This window comes from Canis lupus, chromosome 24, assembly GCF_011100685.1.
Source record: "Canis lupus familiaris isolate Mischka breed German Shepherd chromosome 24, alternate assembly UU_Cfam_GSD_1.0, whole genome shotgun sequence".
Classification (NCBI taxonomy): domain Eukaryota; kingdom Metazoa; phylum Chordata; class Mammalia; order Carnivora; family Canidae; genus Canis; species Canis lupus.
In genome coordinates, this window is record NC_049245.1 from 23,777,960 (window position 1) to 23,799,615 (window position 21,656).

The 21,656-nt window shown below is 40.4% G+C and overlaps 1 protein-coding gene across 2 annotated transcripts; it reads right to left on the reverse strand.

Moving 5' to 3' along the window:
- Window positions 1-778: 778 nt before the first annotated feature.
- Window positions 779-21,567, reverse strand: EIF2S2 (eukaryotic translation initiation factor 2 subunit beta). 2 transcript variants are annotated; one of them, XM_038572036.1, is made up of 9 exons: window positions 21,392-21,564; window positions 15,598-15,775; window positions 13,813-13,916; window positions 9,215-9,350; window positions 8,457-8,557; window positions 7,383-7,531; window positions 4,949-5,005; window positions 2,905-2,990; window positions 779-2,294 (listed from the first exon to the last, which is right to left on the reverse strand). In XM_038572036.1, exons 1-9 carry the CDS (start codon window positions 21,404-21,406, stop codon window positions 2,119-2,121), a joined length of 1,002 nt encoding a protein of 333 aa, XP_038427964.1. In that variant the 5' UTR covers window positions 21,407-21,564; the 3' UTR covers window positions 779-2,118. The 2 variants fall into 2 exon arrangements, with proteins under 2 accessions (XP_038427964.1, XP_038427965.1); XM_038572037.1 differs by lacking the exons at window positions 779-2,294; window positions 2,905-2,990 and adding an exon at window positions 3,751-3,851 and having other exon boundaries at window positions 21,392-21,567.
- Between the last annotated feature and the right edge of the window lie 89 nt (window positions 21,568-21,656).

Genomic DNA, 21,656 nt, shown 5'->3' on the forward strand with positions numbered 1-21,656 from the left:
AAAGAAACCCATTAAAGTATTAGAATACACAACTTGCTAGGCACTGGTTGCTCTCAGTTCTTAGGGGTGCATAAGTGAATGAAAACTTTTTTTCTCAGTGCCAGTACTATGGTGGGCTGGGAGGGGAAACTTTTACATGTAGTAGGCAGGTGGAAAAGTGGGAGTAAGCCACAATGTGACCAGAAGAGGGTTTTCTGAAGACTAGAGATACAACTGCACATTTCAGTGCTCATGAACATGCACATCAACCTACTAAAAGCTTAATATAGGTGGTCGTGGAACCTATTTAGTCTCAAACTTTTTTTTTTTTAAACCACCAATGGAACCCTTCTTTTTTCCCTTACATAATTAGGAACACTTCTCAAGACTGTCCTCATACACACTTTGAAAATGGTGTTCTTGTTCCCTTCTCACAACAAAACCTGGCTCTTGATCAAAAACCCTCAGTTGCATTTTGCTTTGTCACCCTCTAGAAGGTTCCCTGCAGCTGAGCTGGTTGGTGTAAGGTAGTAGAGATGGATGAAGCTGATGCTACTGTGTGAATGGGTAACTTAGGGTAGCCCAAAGTTTTGAATTCAATTTTAATCAGTCTTAAAGGGTTTTACTGGTCCAGGGACTTTTTGAGAATGAAATTAAAATTGGGTTGAAACTGCAACTGTGTGCCAACCTGTCACACAGGTGATGGTAAAATCCTGTCTTCCCTAAGGAATCCCACTAAACTAAAAAGAAACGAATGAAACACATACATACACACAAAAGCAATGGAGCACTAATAACACAAGAGGCACTAATCCTTGCTTTATTCACGCAGTAACATTGGACATTGAGAACTGTGTGGGCGTAGATACAAAAGAAGGAAGATGGCAGCATAAACAGTTGAGCTCATCAGGGCAGTGGTGGCAGCTCAGCCAATGTGGTCACCTTGGGCCCTACTGGGTCAAGGAAATACTCTGCTCCCTCCACCACTTCATGGCCAAGGTGTTTTACACTAGGCCTGTCCTTTAAAAATTAAGGGTCACAGTGATTGAAAACAACATGGTAAGACATTCAGGGCTGAGTTGACTGCTCCTGGGGCCACAAGACCACGAGGAGAACAGCATTACGCTCTTATCCTCAAGTGTGTACAAGGGAGATCACAGCAGACACATGAAATGATCTTTCTCCCTGTGCTGAGCGGAGAAATAACCTTTCAGCCAAATCCTCAGGAGGCAGAACTGGAGGCACCAAGAGTACCACAGGCACCATCACCTCTTGGTTTCTCATGGTCACGCTGAAAAGCTACTTTTAATATAGAAAACAGAAACATTTGTAGTGGGTGTTTATCAAATCCAGAACAGACGTTGGGAAAAAGAACTGCTTTCTCTAGCATCATAGTTTAGACTCAGTTCTCTGAATGCTGGTTATAAGACTTACTTAAAAGCTATTATGTTTCTAAGATTTTATCAGTGGCCAATAAGAAAATTCTGAGGAGGGGAGAGTACCTAGCACCTTGTATTCCTTCACGTGGTAACAGCTAGAGGACTTGGCAGTGAGGTAGCAGCAACAATCCTCACATAATGAAAAGAATTCAAATCTATGCAGTTGTTTGTTGGACACTGAAAACAGGCTGTCCTCCCAGATCTCAAGCTCTAACCACCCCCTTATGTGACACTTTATATCAAGAGAAGCTGAGAAGAAAAATAGCTGCCCAGCTGAACCTGCCAATGTCCAGTTTCTCAGGATGAGGATAAAGAGACCTCGCCAGAGCCCAGGCACAATCTTCTTCCTGAATTCATTAAGCACAATTTTTATAGAAAACTGAAGGACAAACCAAATTGAAAGAATCACTGTTATAATAACTTTAATTTATCTTGCATTTTACATAAGTCTATGAACGATTTTAAAAAAGCACCGCCTTACCCCATCATGTTTTTCTGACAGTTGTTAAAGTAGGCAATGAGTATGTCAACAGCTTGAGCATCAGCATCTTGCAAGGATTTCAGACCAACCAGCCACACGCCAAAGAACCTGGCAGCTTTTCTATCTTGTTTTTAATACAGTGGTATATCCACTCTGATGGTAAACCTGTCCAGCCAAATCTCCACAACACACTTTGCAAAATCAGTGGTGGTTAGCCAATTAGTTAGCTTTGGCACGGAGCTGTGCTCGCTTGCCTGTGACAGCCTGGAAGCCGGTTTTGATGCTGGCAACAGAGCATCGAGAATGACAAGTTTCGCACTGTAAGAAATAGAGTCGGGTGTCCTTTTGCAGGATTGTGTCCGGTGATCGGCACGTATGACAGGTAACGTATTCCTCTGCAGGAAAACATACAGAATTACCTGGTGGTTGCAGTGCACCAGAGGTTTCTTCCCTCTAAAACATCCTCTATAATGAACTCCACAAGCCCAGTCTGGCACCCAGACCAGGAAAAGCTTTATCTTAACTTAGATATTCTAGGGGTAAAAAGACACAAACTGTTTGCTATAATGCTTTACGTACTAAACCACGGGTTGAAAAAAGACTCCAGATAACCTGGAGGCAGGGATGCTTGCCAGATGCCATTCCTGGTTCTACAGGAGAGCCACTCAGAACTCATTAACTTTCCTAGTTGGGAATAGACTGGTCAATTTTAAGTGATTGGGAAGATGATAAAGGCAGGCAAGGCCTGAATGCAAACAGATTTCCCTGACTTGGCCTTCAGCCTAGAACTAACCAGCAGCTTGATCTGCTGGGCTTTAAATCCAAACCCTTCTCTCTACCCCTAAGCAGCTTCCAAGAGTCCCCTTGCTGTCCAATCCTCCCATATTTTCCCTCAACTCTGAAGGCCAGCCTTTCTAGCTTCATTAAAAACCTTTGGATCTCCCCCTAAATATTACAGTATCATTGAGAACATTTTAGAGTGATGTAACATAATTATACACTTACTGATATATCTTCTCAAAACATTTTCTATCTGTTTCTGTTGGAATCTTCCTTTGATTACAAGTTGATTATTACCATCTATAGAACCACTATGAGAAAAAAAGAGTATCTCTGTTATTGTTTCCTATAAAAAACCAAATTCCAGGACTTTTATACACTTAAATTTCAAATATATTCAATGGCATAGGACAAGTTCTAGGAGTAGTGCTATATTACCTGTTTTTTCAAAATTTAAGTAGTTGGTGCCTGATAACCTACCCGTATTTCCTAACATTAAATCCAATTTCAACCAATTAAGTTTCCACTGACAGATTTATGATTAAGTCTAAAACAAATTGATTCCTTAACTGTGAGATGGTTCATTCATTGAACAAAGGAAAAACACACTTCTCCTGAATGTATACCATGTACAAGGCAGGTATGGGGAGGGGGTCTATAAATATAAAAATAGGAAGGGAGCTGTATCTCTAAAAATTCCAAGCACCAAATGTCTTGATTCAGTCACATGGTTGATTAAAATATCCTAAAATGGGTTGTGGTAGTAGTTGTTCAACTATGCCAACGTATTAAAAACCATTTGTACATTTAAATGTGTGAATTTATCCTATAAAGCTATTACCAACAAAGAAGAACAGATGAAATCCCAGGTCACATATTGATCAATGGTGCTTAAAAACTTTGAAAAGAAGCTGCTGACAAGCACTTTTGATAAGGTAAAGCTCTGGGCTACACATTATCATTTGTTACAAATCACACTGAACAACAAAATTCATCCAGGTAGCATTAAATTTATATTTGTTTTGTATCTCATTATAAAACTGACTTTTGTTAAGAACCTCTCCTGTGATTCTCCTTTAACTATAAGGCTTTATTATCCTCCATGGACTGTAACCCTTAATCTCCAGGCTACGGTGACTCCAATGCTTGATGTAGGAAATTTTTTCCATTCACTGTCAAAAGAAATTGAATTTTCTCAACAACCCCATAATATTTAGCCCACTGACCATAAAGTTCACTGGTCACAACCTATTATAATACCCCACCTCTACAAAAACTAAATTATTCTCAGAAGCAGGACACTGCTAGCTTTTATTCCTTCAGTTAATGCAAGTTAAAAATAATTTACATTTAAAACAATTCTTCTACAACAGAACCTACATATCTACCACTAGTCAAATCACTACTTAACCCCATAGCAAGTGTAGCCAATTCCAACAAACTGAGTTTTAAGTAGACTTGAGTAGGGAGAGACCAGAACACCTTAGTTATCTCTATAAGCCTTTTAAGAGCTCAAGCTCTAGAGAAAAGCAGCTAAGTTTACTATCTTGACTATATTATTAACTAGCTTATGTGACCAACTACAACTCAATGAACCTGTTAGATGGGTGGTATTAATTTCTATTTAAAACTCATAGAACTATTTTAAAGACTGAGATAGTACCCAAAAAAGTGCTTGGCACAGAACCTGACATACAGTACGCACTAATTATGTGTTATCATCATCATGCTCCAGGTCTACATTATTTTTAAAGGGACTTCTGGATTCCTAGTACTTATGGCCATATTCATTGGAATGGGCTCCATGGGATACTGGTCTCCCTGAATGAGGATGGACTGGTTCAATGCCTTCAACATGTGAGCCCTGAAGACAGGGAAATAATTATCAATCTCTGTTTCCAATGTTTTCTCCTGAGTCACTCAGCCTATTTCTTTGATAGCCTATTCACAATTTAGAAGATAAATTCTGACATAAGAAAATGGTTTCCTCCAAAGTCTAATATTTGCTCCATAAAAAGACACAAAAATTCTATAATTAATGACAGGAACACCAGCAGGCATTTAGACAAGCCACTGTCAATGCTGTTCACTATTCCTAGCACCTAATCTCTCAGGAATGATTTCCCTCCCTGGCCAAAAAGTTACTGTTATCATTATGTGAATTTTTTTCTAAGGGTGTGATGTATCCTTTTCAAGTTATGAGAAGTTCCTCTGAAACATCCAGTACTACTATATATAATTTTATATAAATGTGAATATAGTTTCTTACCTTGTACCCAATTCAGCCAATAAAAATGCAAGAAGATGTTTGGGCTGACGATGTAATCTGAAAAGAAAGTGGAATATATAAACTTTATCCTTCATTAGATATCTCACCAAATGTCAAAAAAATCCTGTTCACTGTTTTTATCTGTAATTACTCAACTATTTGGTGAATTTTAGTGCCTAGTTCATCAAACCCTGAAATAAAGATATACAGATACCATTTATTTAAATTTTAAAGCCTATAAAGCAACACATTATTTATAAATACATATGTATAAGTATCTAGAAACATGTTCAGAAAAGGTAAACACCAACCTTAGAGGTTCCCCTCTTTTTCTGACAAGGACGGTGGTGAAGGGATCAGAAAGAGATACATGGATGTCCTTGATTGTAACTATAAAACTCTCTTTAAAGAAGAAAGATAGCTGAAGCATATTTGTCAAAAGGTCAAAACACACCAAACCTAGGCAATGGGACATTTAGCTATTTATTCTAATCCCTACAGATTTCCCTTTTGAAAATTTTCATTAACAAAAAGGAACAATAGAGAAATACTTCATGGTAGTACAAGAGCAGGAAAATTGCAAACAGCTTAAATATTCACCAACTGGGAAACAGTTATCCAGTCTATCCTGCTTTTAGAAAAAGGCAGGTCTCTATATACACACACAAAAAAAGTACACAGGAAAAAACAAATACAAAGCAATACCATTCATTATTTTCAACTTTTTTTTTTTTTAAAGAAAAGATTGATTTATTCATGAGAGACACAGAGAGAGGCAGGGACATAGGCAGAGGGAGAAGCAGGCTCCCTGTGGGGAGCCTGATGCAGGACTCGATCCCAGATCTTCGGGATCACAACCTGGGCCAAAGGCAGATGCTTAACCACCGAACCACCCAGGCATCCCAGTATTTTCACTTTTGAATTCTATCCACATGGGGGGTGCTTGGGTGGCTTAGTTGGTTAAGCACCTGACTCTTGCTTTTGGCTCTGGTCATGATCTCAGGGTCCTGGATCAAGCCTGGTATTGTCAGGGAGTCTGCTTCCCCCCTCCCTCTACTCCTCCCCCAAGCTTGTGCTTGCTAATAAATCTTTTAAAAAAAAAATTCTAATCACTTGGCATTGTTTGAACTTGTTCTAATAACTAGGTACTACTATTACAATCTTAAAGTTATTCTTTCCCAAAGTGTAGTGAGTGAGGATTGGTGAAAATATAATAGAACAGGTAAGCTCCTACATTGCTAGTGGGAGTATAAATTGGTACAAGTTTGTTGGAAAGCAGTTTGCCACAAAAATAACCCATTCCTTTTAACTCAGCAATTCCATCCTGGGAATTTTTGCCCTAAGGCTCTATTCTGAGTTACTGTCAAGATACATATATCAGGATGTTTTCTGAAGCTCTGGCACTAATCATGAAAACACGAAAGCAACTATATCGAACTAAGGAACTGTTAGAGTATGTTGTGTTGCTACTAAAAACATTTATGAAGACTATTTAATGACATGGGAAAAAGTTTTGTGATATATCGAAAAAATCAGATTAAAAACCAGTATGATTCCAATTTATTTACAAATATCTACATGCATAAAACTACCTAAACATAAAAGTATTAAACTATGATAAGAATGTGGACTTACAGAGCTTTCATTTTCTTTAACATGTCTATTTTCTAGTTTTTCTAAAATAAGAATATACTACTGTTGTCATCAGCCAAAAAATCTAAAACATTTTAAGTAATGCCTAAAATGAAAAAGTGATTATCTCAAGGTGGCTGAATTTTTAGTGATTACTCTTCTTTATTCATCAATGTCTTGCCTTTTATCTGCAATAAGCATGTTATCATTTATGAAACTGAGTAACAAACAGTAGAGAGAGAAGGTCAGTTGCCTTAAAGAGCCTGTCAGAAAAGATGCAGCTGAGCTGTGAGAAGTGCCAGGCCTAGAGAGTGACCTAGGAGTAAGATACACATGGAATGTGATGGTCATTAAGAAAGCTGAAATCTCATCGATCATGTCTTGGCAATGAGCATCCAAGGAAGAGGCACACCAAATTCAGCTGCTTTCCTGGAGCTCCCTTTTGCACTTGTTTGGCAGGCCCACCGCAGCCTGATGAGCTTTTCCACCTCCCCAGGCTCTCTAGGCTCCTGTCTGAGGACTGCATTCAACCTCCTCCCTCTTCACTCCATCTGGTTAGGATCCACTCTCATGGGTCAGCATGAGTTGGCTTCTCTCACCTCTGGATGCCTGATAAAACAAGCCCTAAGACCTACGAATAGAAAGAACTGACATACTTGAACTACAACCTCACTCAAACCAACCCTGCCACTTGTGTATTCTTTCTTTCTACCTGCAACAAAGTGCACAATAAGGACATTTCACATATACTGCACTGACAATCTGGTATTTGGGGTGGAGGATTCTCCATTAACCAACTTACAGTTTACAGATATCTGTAAAGTTGACAAAAGAAGTTTTCTTTGTTCCTACTCGGACAACCTGTGGAGGTTTCATGACAAATTTCCTTTTTTCTCCAGCAACCATATCTGGATTCTTTTCCCTCATAATGTTGAACACTCGATTCAGTAGCTATAGAAAAACAATTGATATTCACATACATTCTTATTAATAGGAGTATAAAGTTCCTACTTGAGTCACTCTGTTTTACCTTCAAGCAAAGCAAACATAATATTTTACTAAGCAGTAATCACTTCAGCAGCATGTATATACTTTTTACTAAACACACACACACCGATCATTGTATGTTCTGGCAGCACCTTAAGAGCAGGACTCAATCCTCAACCAGGATCTGATCCATTATGGATACTCACAGATACCCAGTTCAAAGTTCAATGAATGAATGAATGAATGAGCTCTACTAATTTTGCTGTTTCTATGGGAAAGTATATGATACGTGGAAAAGTAAGACTCAGGACAGCCCAAACTAACTTGACTTACTCTGGCCCTAAATTAGTTGCTCCCTTCCTCTATTGCTCTCCCAATTCAAAGAGGCTCCAGGTCCTCAGAAGATCATCGACTCAGATGGAATACTGAATACCATAATGACTGCTAAACTCTGGGCAGGCTGCCCCACTTAGGGGTATCAGGCAATACTGTGCACTGATTATGTTACCTCTCTGGGTCTGTTTCACTATTTGTTCTTTAATGGCCCTTCCAATTCAGTATAAAGATCATGCTTTTCAGGGGTGTCTGGGTGGCTCGGTTGGTTAAGCATCTGACTCTTGATTTCAAGCTCAGGTCATAATCTCAGGGTCATGAGATCAAGCCCTGTGTCAGGTTCTGCACTCAACAGGGAGTCTGCTTGAGATTCTCTTTCCCTCTGCTCCTCCCCTACACCGTGTACCCACTCTAATAAGTAAATATTTTAAAAAATACATAAAAAAAAATAAAATAAAATAAAAAAAAAAAATAAATAAAAAATACATAAAGATCTTGCTCTTCTTTGAATTCTAGTGAACACCTTAGCCATTTTTCATAACAGAATTTGTCTTACCTCCTCATACGTGTAGTCTCTTTCGGAGCCTGCCCAAGCAGGACCTGTCTGGTTACTGAATGAGATACCATCATCTTTTTTGCTGTCTTCATCTTCTAAAGCTACAGATAACAAAGACTGTAAGAATGAGGGGTAGGCAGTAACAAAGTGGGAGGAGGCAGATCTAAAGAAATGAAAGCTTCAAAGACATCTGTCGTCCCTCTCGCATAATAGCATTAAGGCTCACAACCTGTTACTGCCTCAAGACAGGGATGTTACAACTTTCATAAATAACCCTTAACAGAGACCTCTCTAGGAATTTGTGATAACAGATACACTGAGTTATTTCTTGATTTAAGAAACACAAGGTAACATAATGTTTAACATAATTAGCGGAAAAAAGCCCAGCTATTCTGAAGCACTTAAACATCAATATCCATAAAAATCCATCTGTTGATTACACTAGTTTTCTAACTCAGAGCTAATAAAACAGCACTTTTAACAAAAAAAAAAAAAAAAAAAAAAATTTAAACTTTAAAATCCAGTTACAGTAATTTCCCCAACAGCCTTAATTAGCATGTTTTTAGTGTAATCATGATTGCCAAATTCTTCCTCCATGAAATTTTGAACTGTCATTATCAAATTAGATACCTTTTCCTTTCAGCTTCCATTATCAGGCAGTAAAAATAAGAAGGAAAAAATAAGAAAGGAGCCTGTTCAAAGAGACTAGGCCAAAGTCTTGAGTAACCTAGAAATGAGCTGATGAGCCCCCATATTACCTTCATCTTTCTCTAGTATTTCATCCTCATCTGGGAACTTAACGTTCTTCTTTTTCTTCTTTTTATTGCCAAGCATAATGTCAAGGTCATCCTCTGGTTCAGCTGGTTCTTGGATATCACTTTCGATCTTAAGATCCTAAAAAATTGAGATAAGAATCAACATTTTGATACTACAACTATGTTTTAAATGATACGGGCTGACATAATTTTGGAGGAAAACATATTCACAATTATAGATCAGCAGTGTCTCTCACAGGAGAACCAAACTGGCTCAGAAAGTCTGTCATTTAGGAGCACGTGGCTCAGTTAAGTGTCTGACTTTGGCTTAGATGATGATCTTGGGGTCCCAGTATCAAGCCCCACATCAGGCTCTGTGCTGGGGTGGGGGGAGTCTGCTTGTCCCTTTCCTTCTGCCCCTCCCCCTGTTCATGCCCTCTCTCTCTCACATAAATAAATATTTTCAAAAAATAAATAAATAGGGGTACCTGGGTGGCTCAGTTGGTCAAGGGTCTGCCTTCGGCTCAAGTCATGATTCTCAGGGTCCTGGGATTGAGCCCCATGTCAGGCTCCCTGCTCAGCAGGGAGTCTGCTTCTCCTACTTCCTCCATTCTCTGTCTCTCAAGTAAAATAAAATCTTTAAAATTTTTTAAAAATAAAGTCATTTTTTTCAAAGATTTTATTTATTTATGAGACAGAGAGAGAGCACAAGCAGGGGGAACACCAGAGGGAGAGGAAGAAGCAGACTTCTCACTGAGCAAGGAGCCTGACTCAGGACTCGATCCCAGGACCCGGAGATCATGACCTGAGTGGAAGGCAGGCACTTAATCGAATGAGCCACCCCAGCACCCCCTCCTTCTTAAAGATTTTATTTGAGAGACAGTGTGAGAGAGAGAGAGAGCACAAGCAGGAGGAGTGACAGAGGGAGAAGGAGAACGAAGGCAGATACTTACCCAGTTGAGCCACCCAGGTGCACCAAGTCTGTCATTTAAACTAGAAATTCTTGGGGCGCTCCTCGGTGGCTTAGCGGTTGGGCATCTGCCTTCAGCTCAGGTGGTGATCCCGGGATCTGGGATCAGTCCCACATTGGGCTCCCTGCATGGAGCCTGCTTCTCCCTCTGCCTGTGTCTCCGCCTCTCTCTCTCTGCCATTCATGAATAAATAAATAAATTAAAATAAAATTTAAAAACTAAACTAGAAATTCTTTAAGACACTTTTTTTTAAGTAGGCTCCATGCCCAACATGGGGCTTGAACTCACAACTCTGAGACCGAGTCACGTGTTCTGACTGAGCCAGCCAGGTACCCCTCTTTGGGACACTTTTGTGTCATCTTTTCCTTTCTTGAATCCATCAACCTTGAGATCTTATAGTTATTGCCCATGTTTCCAGACCAAGCCACTGGTCAAAATCACCTGGGAATCTTTAAAAGATTCCCATATTGGGGCACCTGGGTGAGCATCTGACTCTTGGTTTGGCTCAGGTTGTGACCCTGGGGTCATGAGATTAAGCCCTGCGTTGGGCTCTGCACTCAGTGCAGTGTCTGCTTGAGATTCTCTCTTCCTCTCCCTGTCTCTCCTGCTCGTGTAGGTGCTCTTTCTCTAAAATAAAGTTTTTTAAAAAAAAGATTCCTTTATCTTCTGATTGACAATTTTTAGCAGGAACAGGATTCGGGAATATTTTAAGGACGTTTCTAAGTATTCTGATGCAATAAATGGAAACGTTTTTTTTCTTCCTGACACCAAATACGTGGTATTTTTCCAAAGCTATTGTCCAATTCTCATACTAACTAGGTGGCTTACAATTCAACTCAATTCTGACACTACCCGGGCTCAGTGACAGACCACCGGTTTAATGGCTCAGTCCCATAAGACTGTCCTTCTTTAGGGGTCAATGCAAGTACAGGGTCTCCATGTTTTACCCATACTTAGTCTTACTTGACTACAAATTCAGAACACCCCTCCCACCTCTGCCGTCATTTAATAATCTGCTAGAACGCCTGAGACTTGGAAAAGCACTTTACCTAACTATTACCAGTTTATTATAAAGGATGCAATTCAGTAACAGCCAAATGGAAAAGATGCACAGAAGAAAAGAGAGGGAGGCAGGTGCAAAGGCTTCTCTCTCTGGTTATACCACTCTCCCAACAACCCAATGTGTTCACTAACCCTGAAGCTCTCTAACCCTCATTGTTGGAGGATTTTGATGAAGGTTTCATTAGGTAGGCATGATTAATTAAATCATTGCCCATTGGTGACTGAACCCAATCTCCAGTCCCTTTCCCTGGAGGAGTGCATACGTGAAAGTTCCAATCCTCTAATCACGGCTTGATCTTTCTGACAAACAACTCCCACCCTGAAGCCAGCTATCCAAGAGCTCCCAGCCACTAGTCATCTCAAAAGGCACTTTTATCACTCAAGATGCCAAGGGTTTTAGGAGCTGTGTGCCAGGAACTGGGGACAAAGACCAAATATTTATTTTTTATTGTACCAGTCAGCCTGGCACCAGACTGTGAAGAGGTCTTTGGGCATAATTTCAATAGATGATGTCACAGAAGAGGGAAAAGGTAGAACCCAGAGAATTACAATCATCTGATGAACAGATGGAGACAAGGTAAAGCTTGATCTCAAGATTAGTTGCTATAGTTATGGATGTAAATAGGGTATTAAAATGATTCATACACACCCCAGAAGATCAGAAAGGTCCAGTCTCAGTCTCCAGTCTTCTAATTTCTCCATTCTTTCCCACCCTGAAGTCACTATTACCTATCAACATCTGTTTTTGCGTGCCTATGGACATGCAGAGAAATCCTGACTTACTCTGTAAATTCATAAATCTTAGCAGGAAAACTGGAATAAGCTAGGAGTAAATGACGCTCAGCCTTGAGATCCCAAATCCAGCTATGTGGCCAATGCCACATTTGGCCATCAGAAACCAATCAACTTGTGTATTAGCTGGATAACACATAAACAAGAAAGCAGGTATTAACTTAGTCTGTGGTACAAGCTCTTATGTTATGACTTCAATAGCAGAGAAAAAAGTAAGCACTTCTAAGAGCAGAGCTTATAAGTGACACTTTGACAAAAGCTACTAGAAGAACTGACCAATAAAACCTTGCTAACCAAGACCTTGTGTAGAGTATCTCTGATACGTCACGTTGTTACCCAGGATATTTAAACCTCATTTATTCAGTATAATCTGAACATGTCTTTCTCAATTTCCTTACAATAGTAGGAAGAGAAGAGAATCTCCAAACAGGGAGAGAGTAAGATAAATCCAGGTAAAATCATTTTCTTCTAAAGGACTCTAAATTATACCTGAACTAAAATAATCTCTGAAAACAGGAAAAACATCTCATTCATTTCAGTACCTTAGCAATTAACACACAATGCCTGACTCACTGCAATTATCAATACATATCTGCTGAATTAACCAAGTTATCAACATTATGACATTGTTTCCAAAACTGAATGAATTACTATATACATTTCCTGTTACATGTGCGATACACCTTATTTACTGGAGTTTGAGCAAATTATTTATCAAAGAAAAACTGGGGTAGAGGGCATAAAATGGGATACTAAGTACATACTAAGTATGAACTATGTATGTTCTCATGCTTACTCCTTTCCACTTGTATACACATAAAATTGCTATTATCCTGGATTTTATTTTTTTTAAGATTTTATTTATTCATTCATGAGAGACACAGACACACACACACAGAGAGAGAGAGAGAGAGAGAGTGAGAGAGTGGGGGGGGGGGGGCAGAGACACAGGCAGAGGGAGAGGCAGGCTCCATGCAGGCAGCCCAACATGGGACTCGATCCTGGGTCTCCAGGATCATGCCCTAGGCCGAAGGCAGGCACTAAACGGCTGAGCCACCTGGGGTGCCCCTATCCTGGATTTTAAAAATAGATGTGTGGGCTCTGCTCAAGATTACTGGGCAGAGTTTTTAAAATAGTAGCTCTAAGTAAGGCAATAACAGACTTTAGCTCCTTCTTGATCCATCCTATTTACCCACCTACCATCTAGTTACCTATCCTTGTTCAAAAGAATTTTGAGATATTTATATAGGAAACTGATCCAGTAACAGGACAATTGCAGGGCTTCATGTCCCTAAAAGACCAGAGAACCCCATAAAACCAGCCTACGTGCTCCCGTTCTACAAGCCAAAAAATCATCAGCCACAAACCATCATAAGCTGGGGTTCATTTTTTGCTGCTCAGAGGAACACGCATAAGTTTGTATACCTTCAACATACTACCAAAATTTTAACAGAAGAAACTGTAAGAATATATGCTCCAGAGGATTTCTCACTTATAGACTATATCTCTCCTCACCCAATCTGAGTGTGGTTAATGACCAGCAACATCATCATAATGGCATGCAATACAATGTGTAAAATCTCATTTATATTCCTTTAAACCATAATCCCTTTAAGACACCTAGTCAGACACAATCCCAAGAAAACGATCTTAACCCCGATCAAGTACTCAATAACAAAAGCAAAACTGTTAAGAGACAAGACACAAAGAGAAACATCAGCCATTAGCAACCTTTCAAGAGGTCAAATTTTACCTTCAATAAGAAAGCAATACTACCTTTACACCTTCTTCAGCTTCATCAATATCAAATATCTTTTTTGTTTTTTTCTTCTTTTTCTTCTGATTAAAGAAGTTCAAGTCATCTAAATCATCAGAAGCATCTAAAAAGATAGTTAAGAATAAAAATTAACAACTAGCAGAAGGTACAGCATCGCATCGAGTTAAACCAACAATTCAGCTATTAATTAGTCAAGTCATCAGAATAGAGTTTGGAAATCAGTACAGTGGTCTCTCTACAACCCAAGGTTATACGGTTCTTTTTTTTTTTTTTTGGTTATACGGTTCTGAAGAACACGATGGCAGGCCAAGTCAAGGCTTCACAGGAAAAACCTGGTTAGGGGAACATGTTGGGAATATTTATTTAGTAATCTGACCATACCATGCCTCACTGTTCCCATGCAAACTTAAGAGTTCTAACACAATTTCCAAGGCTCTCTAGTTTTATCTCTCCATTTCTGTCTACCTTCTCATCTACCAACTCTAATTCCTGGTTCCAGTCCAACTAAAATACTTCCACTTCTTAGTGTAGTATGTGTGGTCTCTTACCTAAGCCTCCCATGGGCCTTCTCGGATGGCTCGTATCTTCAGCTCACTGGATCTTGGTTAGAAGTAACTTCTACAAGAAGCCTTTTCTAAGCTTATCCTCCAACTAGGTTAGGTGCCCCCAAGTATCTTGATATAACCTCTGTTACTCCAATAGAGGTATTTACTGGCTTGTCTATCTCCCTACTGGCTACTAAAGCGCTATACTTTTTTCATCTAAAACTTAATGTTTAGCTCAGTGTTACTAAAATCATTCAATCGACAAAAGGCCTTATTAGGGCAGCCCCGGTGGTGCAGCGGTTTAGCGCCGCCTGCAGCCGGGGGTATGATCCTGGAGACCCTGGATCGAGTCCCACATCAGGCTCCCTGCATGGAGCCTGCTTCTCCCTCTGCCTGTGTCCTCTGCTTCTCTCTCTCTCTCCGAATAAATAAATAAACAAATCTTAAAAAAAAAAAAAAAGGCCTTATTAAAGTATATGACATTTGTTAAAATAAGCCTACAATTTGGAACTTTATCCACCATTAGTAATAATGGGTTTATTCAGTTAAGTCCTCCATTTGTCCTGCCCTATTGTACACTAGGGATATTTTAGGATCCTTCTGCTACAATGTTTTTCAAGGAGCTATTTATGAATTCAACTTATCTTATTACAATAATAATTTACTTTTCAAGTTTAACATGTACAAGACGTTTAGCGTATGGTAGATGCTCAATGTCAGTTCTCCCTATCACCAGCAGTGTCTTATGTTCAACAGACATAAATAATATTTACTAAATTATTTACTTCTAGTAATCAAATGGTGTCTATGTTAGAGCACAAGACGGAATACTAATGCTGGTGTCTAAATCCAAACATTTTAGGCTCTAATTTTAATCACTTTTATTACAGATTTTCAGATTTGCTAAGACATAAAACTGCCTATTTTGCTCCTATGTCTTTCTGCTTACACTCAAATACAACCACAATTAAAACTAGAGAAGAGATCTGACAGGTCAAACTGGAATAACCAGGCCAGGAATGATGAGGTTTGGTCATCTCTGCAACTTGTGGATTTGGGAGGAATTTCTCTGGAATAAGTCTATCATAAATCTGGCAAGATCCAATGCACACAGCCTGTTAATAGCCTCAACTTCACTTACCAGGCTGAGAGGTCACTGTATGCACAAAATCCAAAACCCTCATGGAAGAGAACCAGGTCTCACAGGACAACAGTGACTCTTCCGTATCTACAACTCACCCTTTTTCCTACTGTCCTCTTCATCAGCTTCTACATCTTTGTCCTCAGTTGGCTCTGGTTCTACTTCTTTTGTTTCTGAGGGCTGGGTTTCTTCCGTCTGGGCATCCCCTTCCTCATCTAACATAAAAGGCTTCTTCTTCTTCTTTTTCTTCTTGCTCATAGTAGGATCAAAAATCATCTGTTTAAAGGACAATAAAAAACAAAAAGGAACCAAGTAATTGTTTTTAAAGATATTCATATTCCAAATATGTTGTATCCTCAAAAAGTATACATTTGAAAGTAAAAGTGTATGATGCACTGAAGTCCCTTAAGAGGATCTTACACACACACACACACACACACACACACACACACACACACACACAAAGGCCATCCAACAAACTTCCTTATATTATTAAAGGGACGGGGAAGATGGGTGTGGTTTGGAAACATGCACATGCCTTTAAATTTGTAAGTTCTCACGAGATACAGCAACTTCACTTTTAAATTTCATGAGCAAATTTGGAGACTTTATAAATGCATCATGGAACCTGGGAAGGGACCTTAGCAATACCTTACACCATGTCCCCCACTTTATGGATGAAAAAAACCAATGCTTTGGCAGGTTACACTTTTTTTTTTTTGTTTAAAGATTTTATTTATTTATTCATAGAGACACACACACACACAGAGGCAGAGACACAGGCAGAGGGAGAAGCAGGCTCCACGCAGAGAGCCTGATGCGGGACTCGATCCAGGGTCTCCAGGATCACGCCCTGGGCTGCAGGCGGCGCTAAACCGCTGCGCCACCAGGGCTGCCCAGGTTACACGTTTTATTTAAGGCTGGTAACTTGGGGTTGCTATGCCAGGAGACTTGACCTGATAAAAAATTAAAACAGAAACAAAAACTTCTCTTGGCCACCCCCTGAAGTTCAGATAAGTCTTTAAGAAAATCCATCAGCAATCCTTCCTATAGCAAATCTCCGAGTAAGAGAAACTTCCATACAACCTTTTCCTTTGCTTTTTGTTTTGGGAACATTAAAAGTTTTCTTATTTTATTTTTTTAAATTTTTAAAAAAGATTTTATTTATTTATTCATGATAGAGAGAGAGGGAGAAATAGAGAAAGGCAGAGGGAGAAGCAGGCTCCGTGCAGGGAGCCTGACGTGGGACTCGATCCCAGGTCTCCAGGATCACACCCCGGGCTGAAGGTGGCACTAAACTGCTGGGCCACCAGGGCTGCCCAAAAGTTTTCTTAGTTATTTTAAATCTAACGTCCACTAGAGACATCCTCTAGAGAATAAATGAAAAACCAACTTATAACTTGTTTTAGACAACTTGTATACACTGATCACTTGGAAAAAAATAAAGATTGTTAATTCAGACACAACAGTTTAACAACATATAGGGTAGATTCCTGGTAGAATGGAAAGAGGTCTTTTTAAATAGAATTGGATTCAAATCCCAAGTATTTTTCTCTAAGCCCCTTACCAATCTTTGTCCAAATTCTACCACGCTTAAACTTAGCATTTTGTCCAATGGTCTGCTGTGGCAGAGAAGTACTTAAAAGCACAGGTCTCGAGCCCAACTGACTGAATTCAAATCCTGACTCTGGCACTTACTTGCGTTACTCCAGATAAGCTCTTGCCTTCTGCATGCCTGATGTGTAAAAAAGATAGCAGCAGCAGAACCAAAAACCAACCTCACAGGGTTACTGGGATTAAATGAGTGATTAAATATAAAACACTTGGCACAGCACCTGACACAAAAGTACTCAATAAATGTTAGCAATTATTATGATTTATATAATGCTTTATAGTTCACAAAGCATGGTATCTCTTCATTCCTATCACTGAAATTTCATTAAATCAGGGTGATCAAATTTCCAAGACATATGAAACTCTAAAAAAAATTCCCCAAATTGATTCTAATTAACTTAAATTTCTTTATGACTCAAGTACATTAGAGAAATTGAGCTACACTGAAACCAAACTGTAATCAAGTAGGGTCTGTAATCAAGTAGGGTAGTTATCATTCTCACCCAATAAAGGATCTGCAAGACATACTGGAAATTGATATAGCCTCATTTCAAAGATTTCCTCTCCTACCTTAACATAAATTTAATTGCATATCAAATGAATAATTCTGAAATGCAGTCAGTCTGAAGAACATTACTGAGCAAACTTAAAGAGTATATAAAAAAATAAAGAGGATAAAAGACAGGAGGAAGTTCCCCACTGCTAACCTACTGGGTCTTGGGTCACTGTACATGGAATGTTACAATCTATTTCAGGGATGTTATCTAGTTTATCCTCATTTCTGAAATATGGAGATTTGGCAAAAGGACAGAGAAAGCACACTAGGCACTAGAAATCTGGTTGTCTGGCAGGACTTAAAATTTATTGAATTTTTTTTCAAGTATCAAGTTCTCTGGAATATTAATTATCTTTTGACTTTTGTTCAGCAAGACAGACCAAAGATAGGAGGGATTCTCAAATCAGAGGACAGCCTCACAACTGTCTTCTTATCCTCTGAAAAACCATTTGTACTTAAGTCTACAGGGAAAGAGTCTGGTTGTAGCCTTGTAAGAGTAATAAACACGCAAGAATTATACACTGAAATAATTAACATCTCTCTCAATTACTGTGTCTGGGTACTTAAGACAAAGTCATTGCCTCATACACTCACACCACGTACCAAAGTAGAATCTAAAAATAAGGAAACCAGGGATCCCAAAGTAGGACTCCCCCCAAAATAAAGGCCAGGTCAGTCCTGAGTAAAAATTAAAATGCCCAATTTACAAATTATTATATTCAAAATGTTTTATGACATTGTTTATGACATTTTATGTCAGTTGCTGACAGCACATTTATGAAAAACCACTGAATCTCTTAAGCTATTTTTTCTTTTCTAAACCCACAACAAAGCTTTCAAAAACAGTTTTCCACTTTCCACTTCCCAGGTTGGGTTGGGTTGGAGAATGCCAAAATGCTTCATGAAAGTAGTAACCTATTCTCCTCCATCAAAATTTACCCTAGATGGTAACTTTATGGCCACACCACACCCAGGAGGCAAGTGTTAGTTAAAAAAGAACCTACAGAAGCAAGGTGAGAACAAATGCTAAATATGGCCATCTCTGGGTGATGGGATCCTGGGAGATTTTTATTTCTTTTTGTATTACTCTGTTATGTAAACTTTGTACAACACACATTCCATTTTTAATCAGAAAAAAAAAACTTTTTTTAAAGATTCTTTTGTAAAACATCCTACCATGTTGCGTGAAAACCTAATGGTTCTGACACCTTGTAAATAAATGGGGCCTGGTAATGAGCAGTAATCTTAGCTATTGACAGCACTTAAAATGGTCTGAAAAATAATGAATGCCTGCAGATTAGGGAATTTTTCCATAATTCGAGAACACTGCTTTTTAAAGGTCATGATTCCACTAGTTTAAAGAAAGTTATATTTTGGTGAGTTTCTGGCTTAATTACCAGGTTTAAAAAGAAATGCATGCAATTTATTTTATGTCAACTACACACCAATGAAGTATTTCAAGAAAAAAGGAAATGTGAAGAAAATAGAAAAAAATAACAGTAGGTTCCTTAACCCTCTATCTTAGCCTAGAACTTCCACTCTTTTTTTTTTTTTTTTTTTAATTTATTTATGATAGTCACAGAGAGAGAGGGGCAGAGACACAGGCAGAGGGAGAAGCAGGCTCCATGCACCGGGAGCCCGATGTGGGATTCGATCCCGGGTCTCCAAGATCGCACCCTGGGCCAAAGGCAGGCGCCAAACCGCTGCGCCACCCAGGGATCCCTAGAACTTCCACTCTTGGGGAGAGTTTGGCAGTTTATAAATCATTTCCACGTACAACTTTTCACTTGATTCTTACAAGTCTATAAAGTAGTCAGCTAGTTTCCTGCCTGTAAGATGAAGTTGGACTGACAGACCTGTGAAGTGCTAAGCTGCTTAATACTTTACTGGCTTTCAAAGCCCTCTGTTGGAATGCTGGTTCTGCCATTTTTGCTTGACAAAATCTTGTTCAACCTTCAATAATTTATTCACATTCCATTTCCTTCAAAACCTGGTCTCACTGCTAAAACTGAATCCTCCAGCTCCCCAAATCACTACGTTGAAATGGTCCTATTTTTTCTAACCGCTGTAACTATTAGTAAATCTCCCTTACAACAATTGTGAGTACTTTACCATAAACCCTATACACAGAATAGTACCTATTACATGGGCACTGTTAAAGGCTTACAAAATGGGGGATCCCTGGGTGGCGCAGCGGTTTAGCGCCTGCCTTTGGCCCAGGGCGCAATCCTGGAGACCCAGGATCGAATCCCACGTCGGGCTCCCGGTGCATGGAGCCTGCTTCTCCCTCTGCCTGTGTCTCTGCCTCTCTCTCTCTCTCTCTCTGTGTGTGTGACTATCATAAATAAATAAAAATTAAAAAAAAAAAAAAAAGGCTTACAAAATGGAGAGAAAAAACAAACACGAAACACTGCCACTCTCGGAAATTTTGAAATACAGTAGCCAGAGTAATGTCTTCGAGGTCAGAGCATGACCCCTAAGCAAGAACCACCTACTTCATTTAGACTCTGGGTTTCTCTCGGAACAGAGCTAGGGCCTCCTGGTTTCCTAGATGGAGGCAATACTGCATAGATCTGGAATTCTACTACTGGCTCTGCCACTTAATCTTTAATCACGGGCATCATACAACTCTCTAAGCCTCAGTTCTCTCATCTTTAAAACGGGAATAATAACAAATGATATCAATGTTATACCATTGTTACGAAAATTCAATGTTGAGATTTGAATCTCCTCCTCCAGAAAAAAATCCAAATTCCTTAATTTGGTCTTCAAAATCCTCCCATTTATTAGCCGCCACCTCCATTTCAACTCTAACCAAATTGAAGAATGTCCTTCCCGTGAGCACATGTACTCGCCTTCTTAACCACTCCCTTTACCCTGTGATCAGGCCCTTCCACTACTGTGGAACTTCTAAGCATCATTCAGGGTCTACCTAAAAACCAACGCTCGGGAAAGCCTCGTGGATTTAAAATCAAATTTCATTTTAAACCGTTTGATTTTACATAAACTGAGCAAATCTGTCTAAAAAGGACTTGAGAAAATTTCCTGAGGTACAAGCACGATGGTGGAAAAAGATCCAGCCAGTCGCAGCCCGATCTTCCCGCTCAGGTCTCTGTGAGCTCTCTGTTCAGGAAGGCTCAGGGTCCCCCGCCCTGAAACTTTCCGAGGTGAGTCACTTTCTGAGGCTGAAGGATCTTTTCCTCTGTCCTATCTCCCTCACCCCTCGGTCGTAAGAAATAATGCTCAGGATGAGGATAAGGGTGGATACCGACCAGGACAAGCCAGCCTGCAAAGTTTTTAACGAGGCGCTCCGCCGGAGCTGAGGAAGGCACGTCTCAGCACTCCCGGCGCCTGGTGAAGAGAGTTAGAGCCGCACTGTCAAATCGAAAGGAACGCAGGGGTCGCCGGCCCAAATCCCGTTCTTTTGGGGGCATTATCCCGGCATTCAAGCCCCCTTCTGGGAGGGCGACTCAACGAGCTCTCAATTCCGGAAACGCCGGCCACAGGAGGTCGCAGGCCTCGGCGTGGCCCGGAGGAGAGCCGGGCGCGGCCAGGCCCGCGGCCCTGAAGTCCCCACCAGCTCTACCGCTCCCAGCCGCCTAGGCCCGGCTGCCCCACATGGCGGCAGCCGGCCGCTAGGCCGCAGGCCCGGTCTCCCACACCAGGGTGGGTTCGGCTCTCCGCCTCAGTCCTTGGCCCTACAGCCAGGCTCAGGCCCTCACCTCGTCCCCGGACATGGCTGCGGCTCGAGTGGGCTCGGCACGGACGGGAAGTCGGACGGGTCAGCCCCAGGCCCCGGTGGCAGCACTGCTCCTGCCGACACCTCTCCTACCACCGCACTAGACTCTTGCATCAGCGAAAGGGAACGACACCCCGCCCTCTCCTCCCAAGCGTTGGAAATACGCCTGCGCAGAGCGTGCCTAGGCGCAGGCGCGCGGAGGAGGCGACCTGGAGCGCTCCGTCTGGCGCGAGTTACCAGGCGACGGC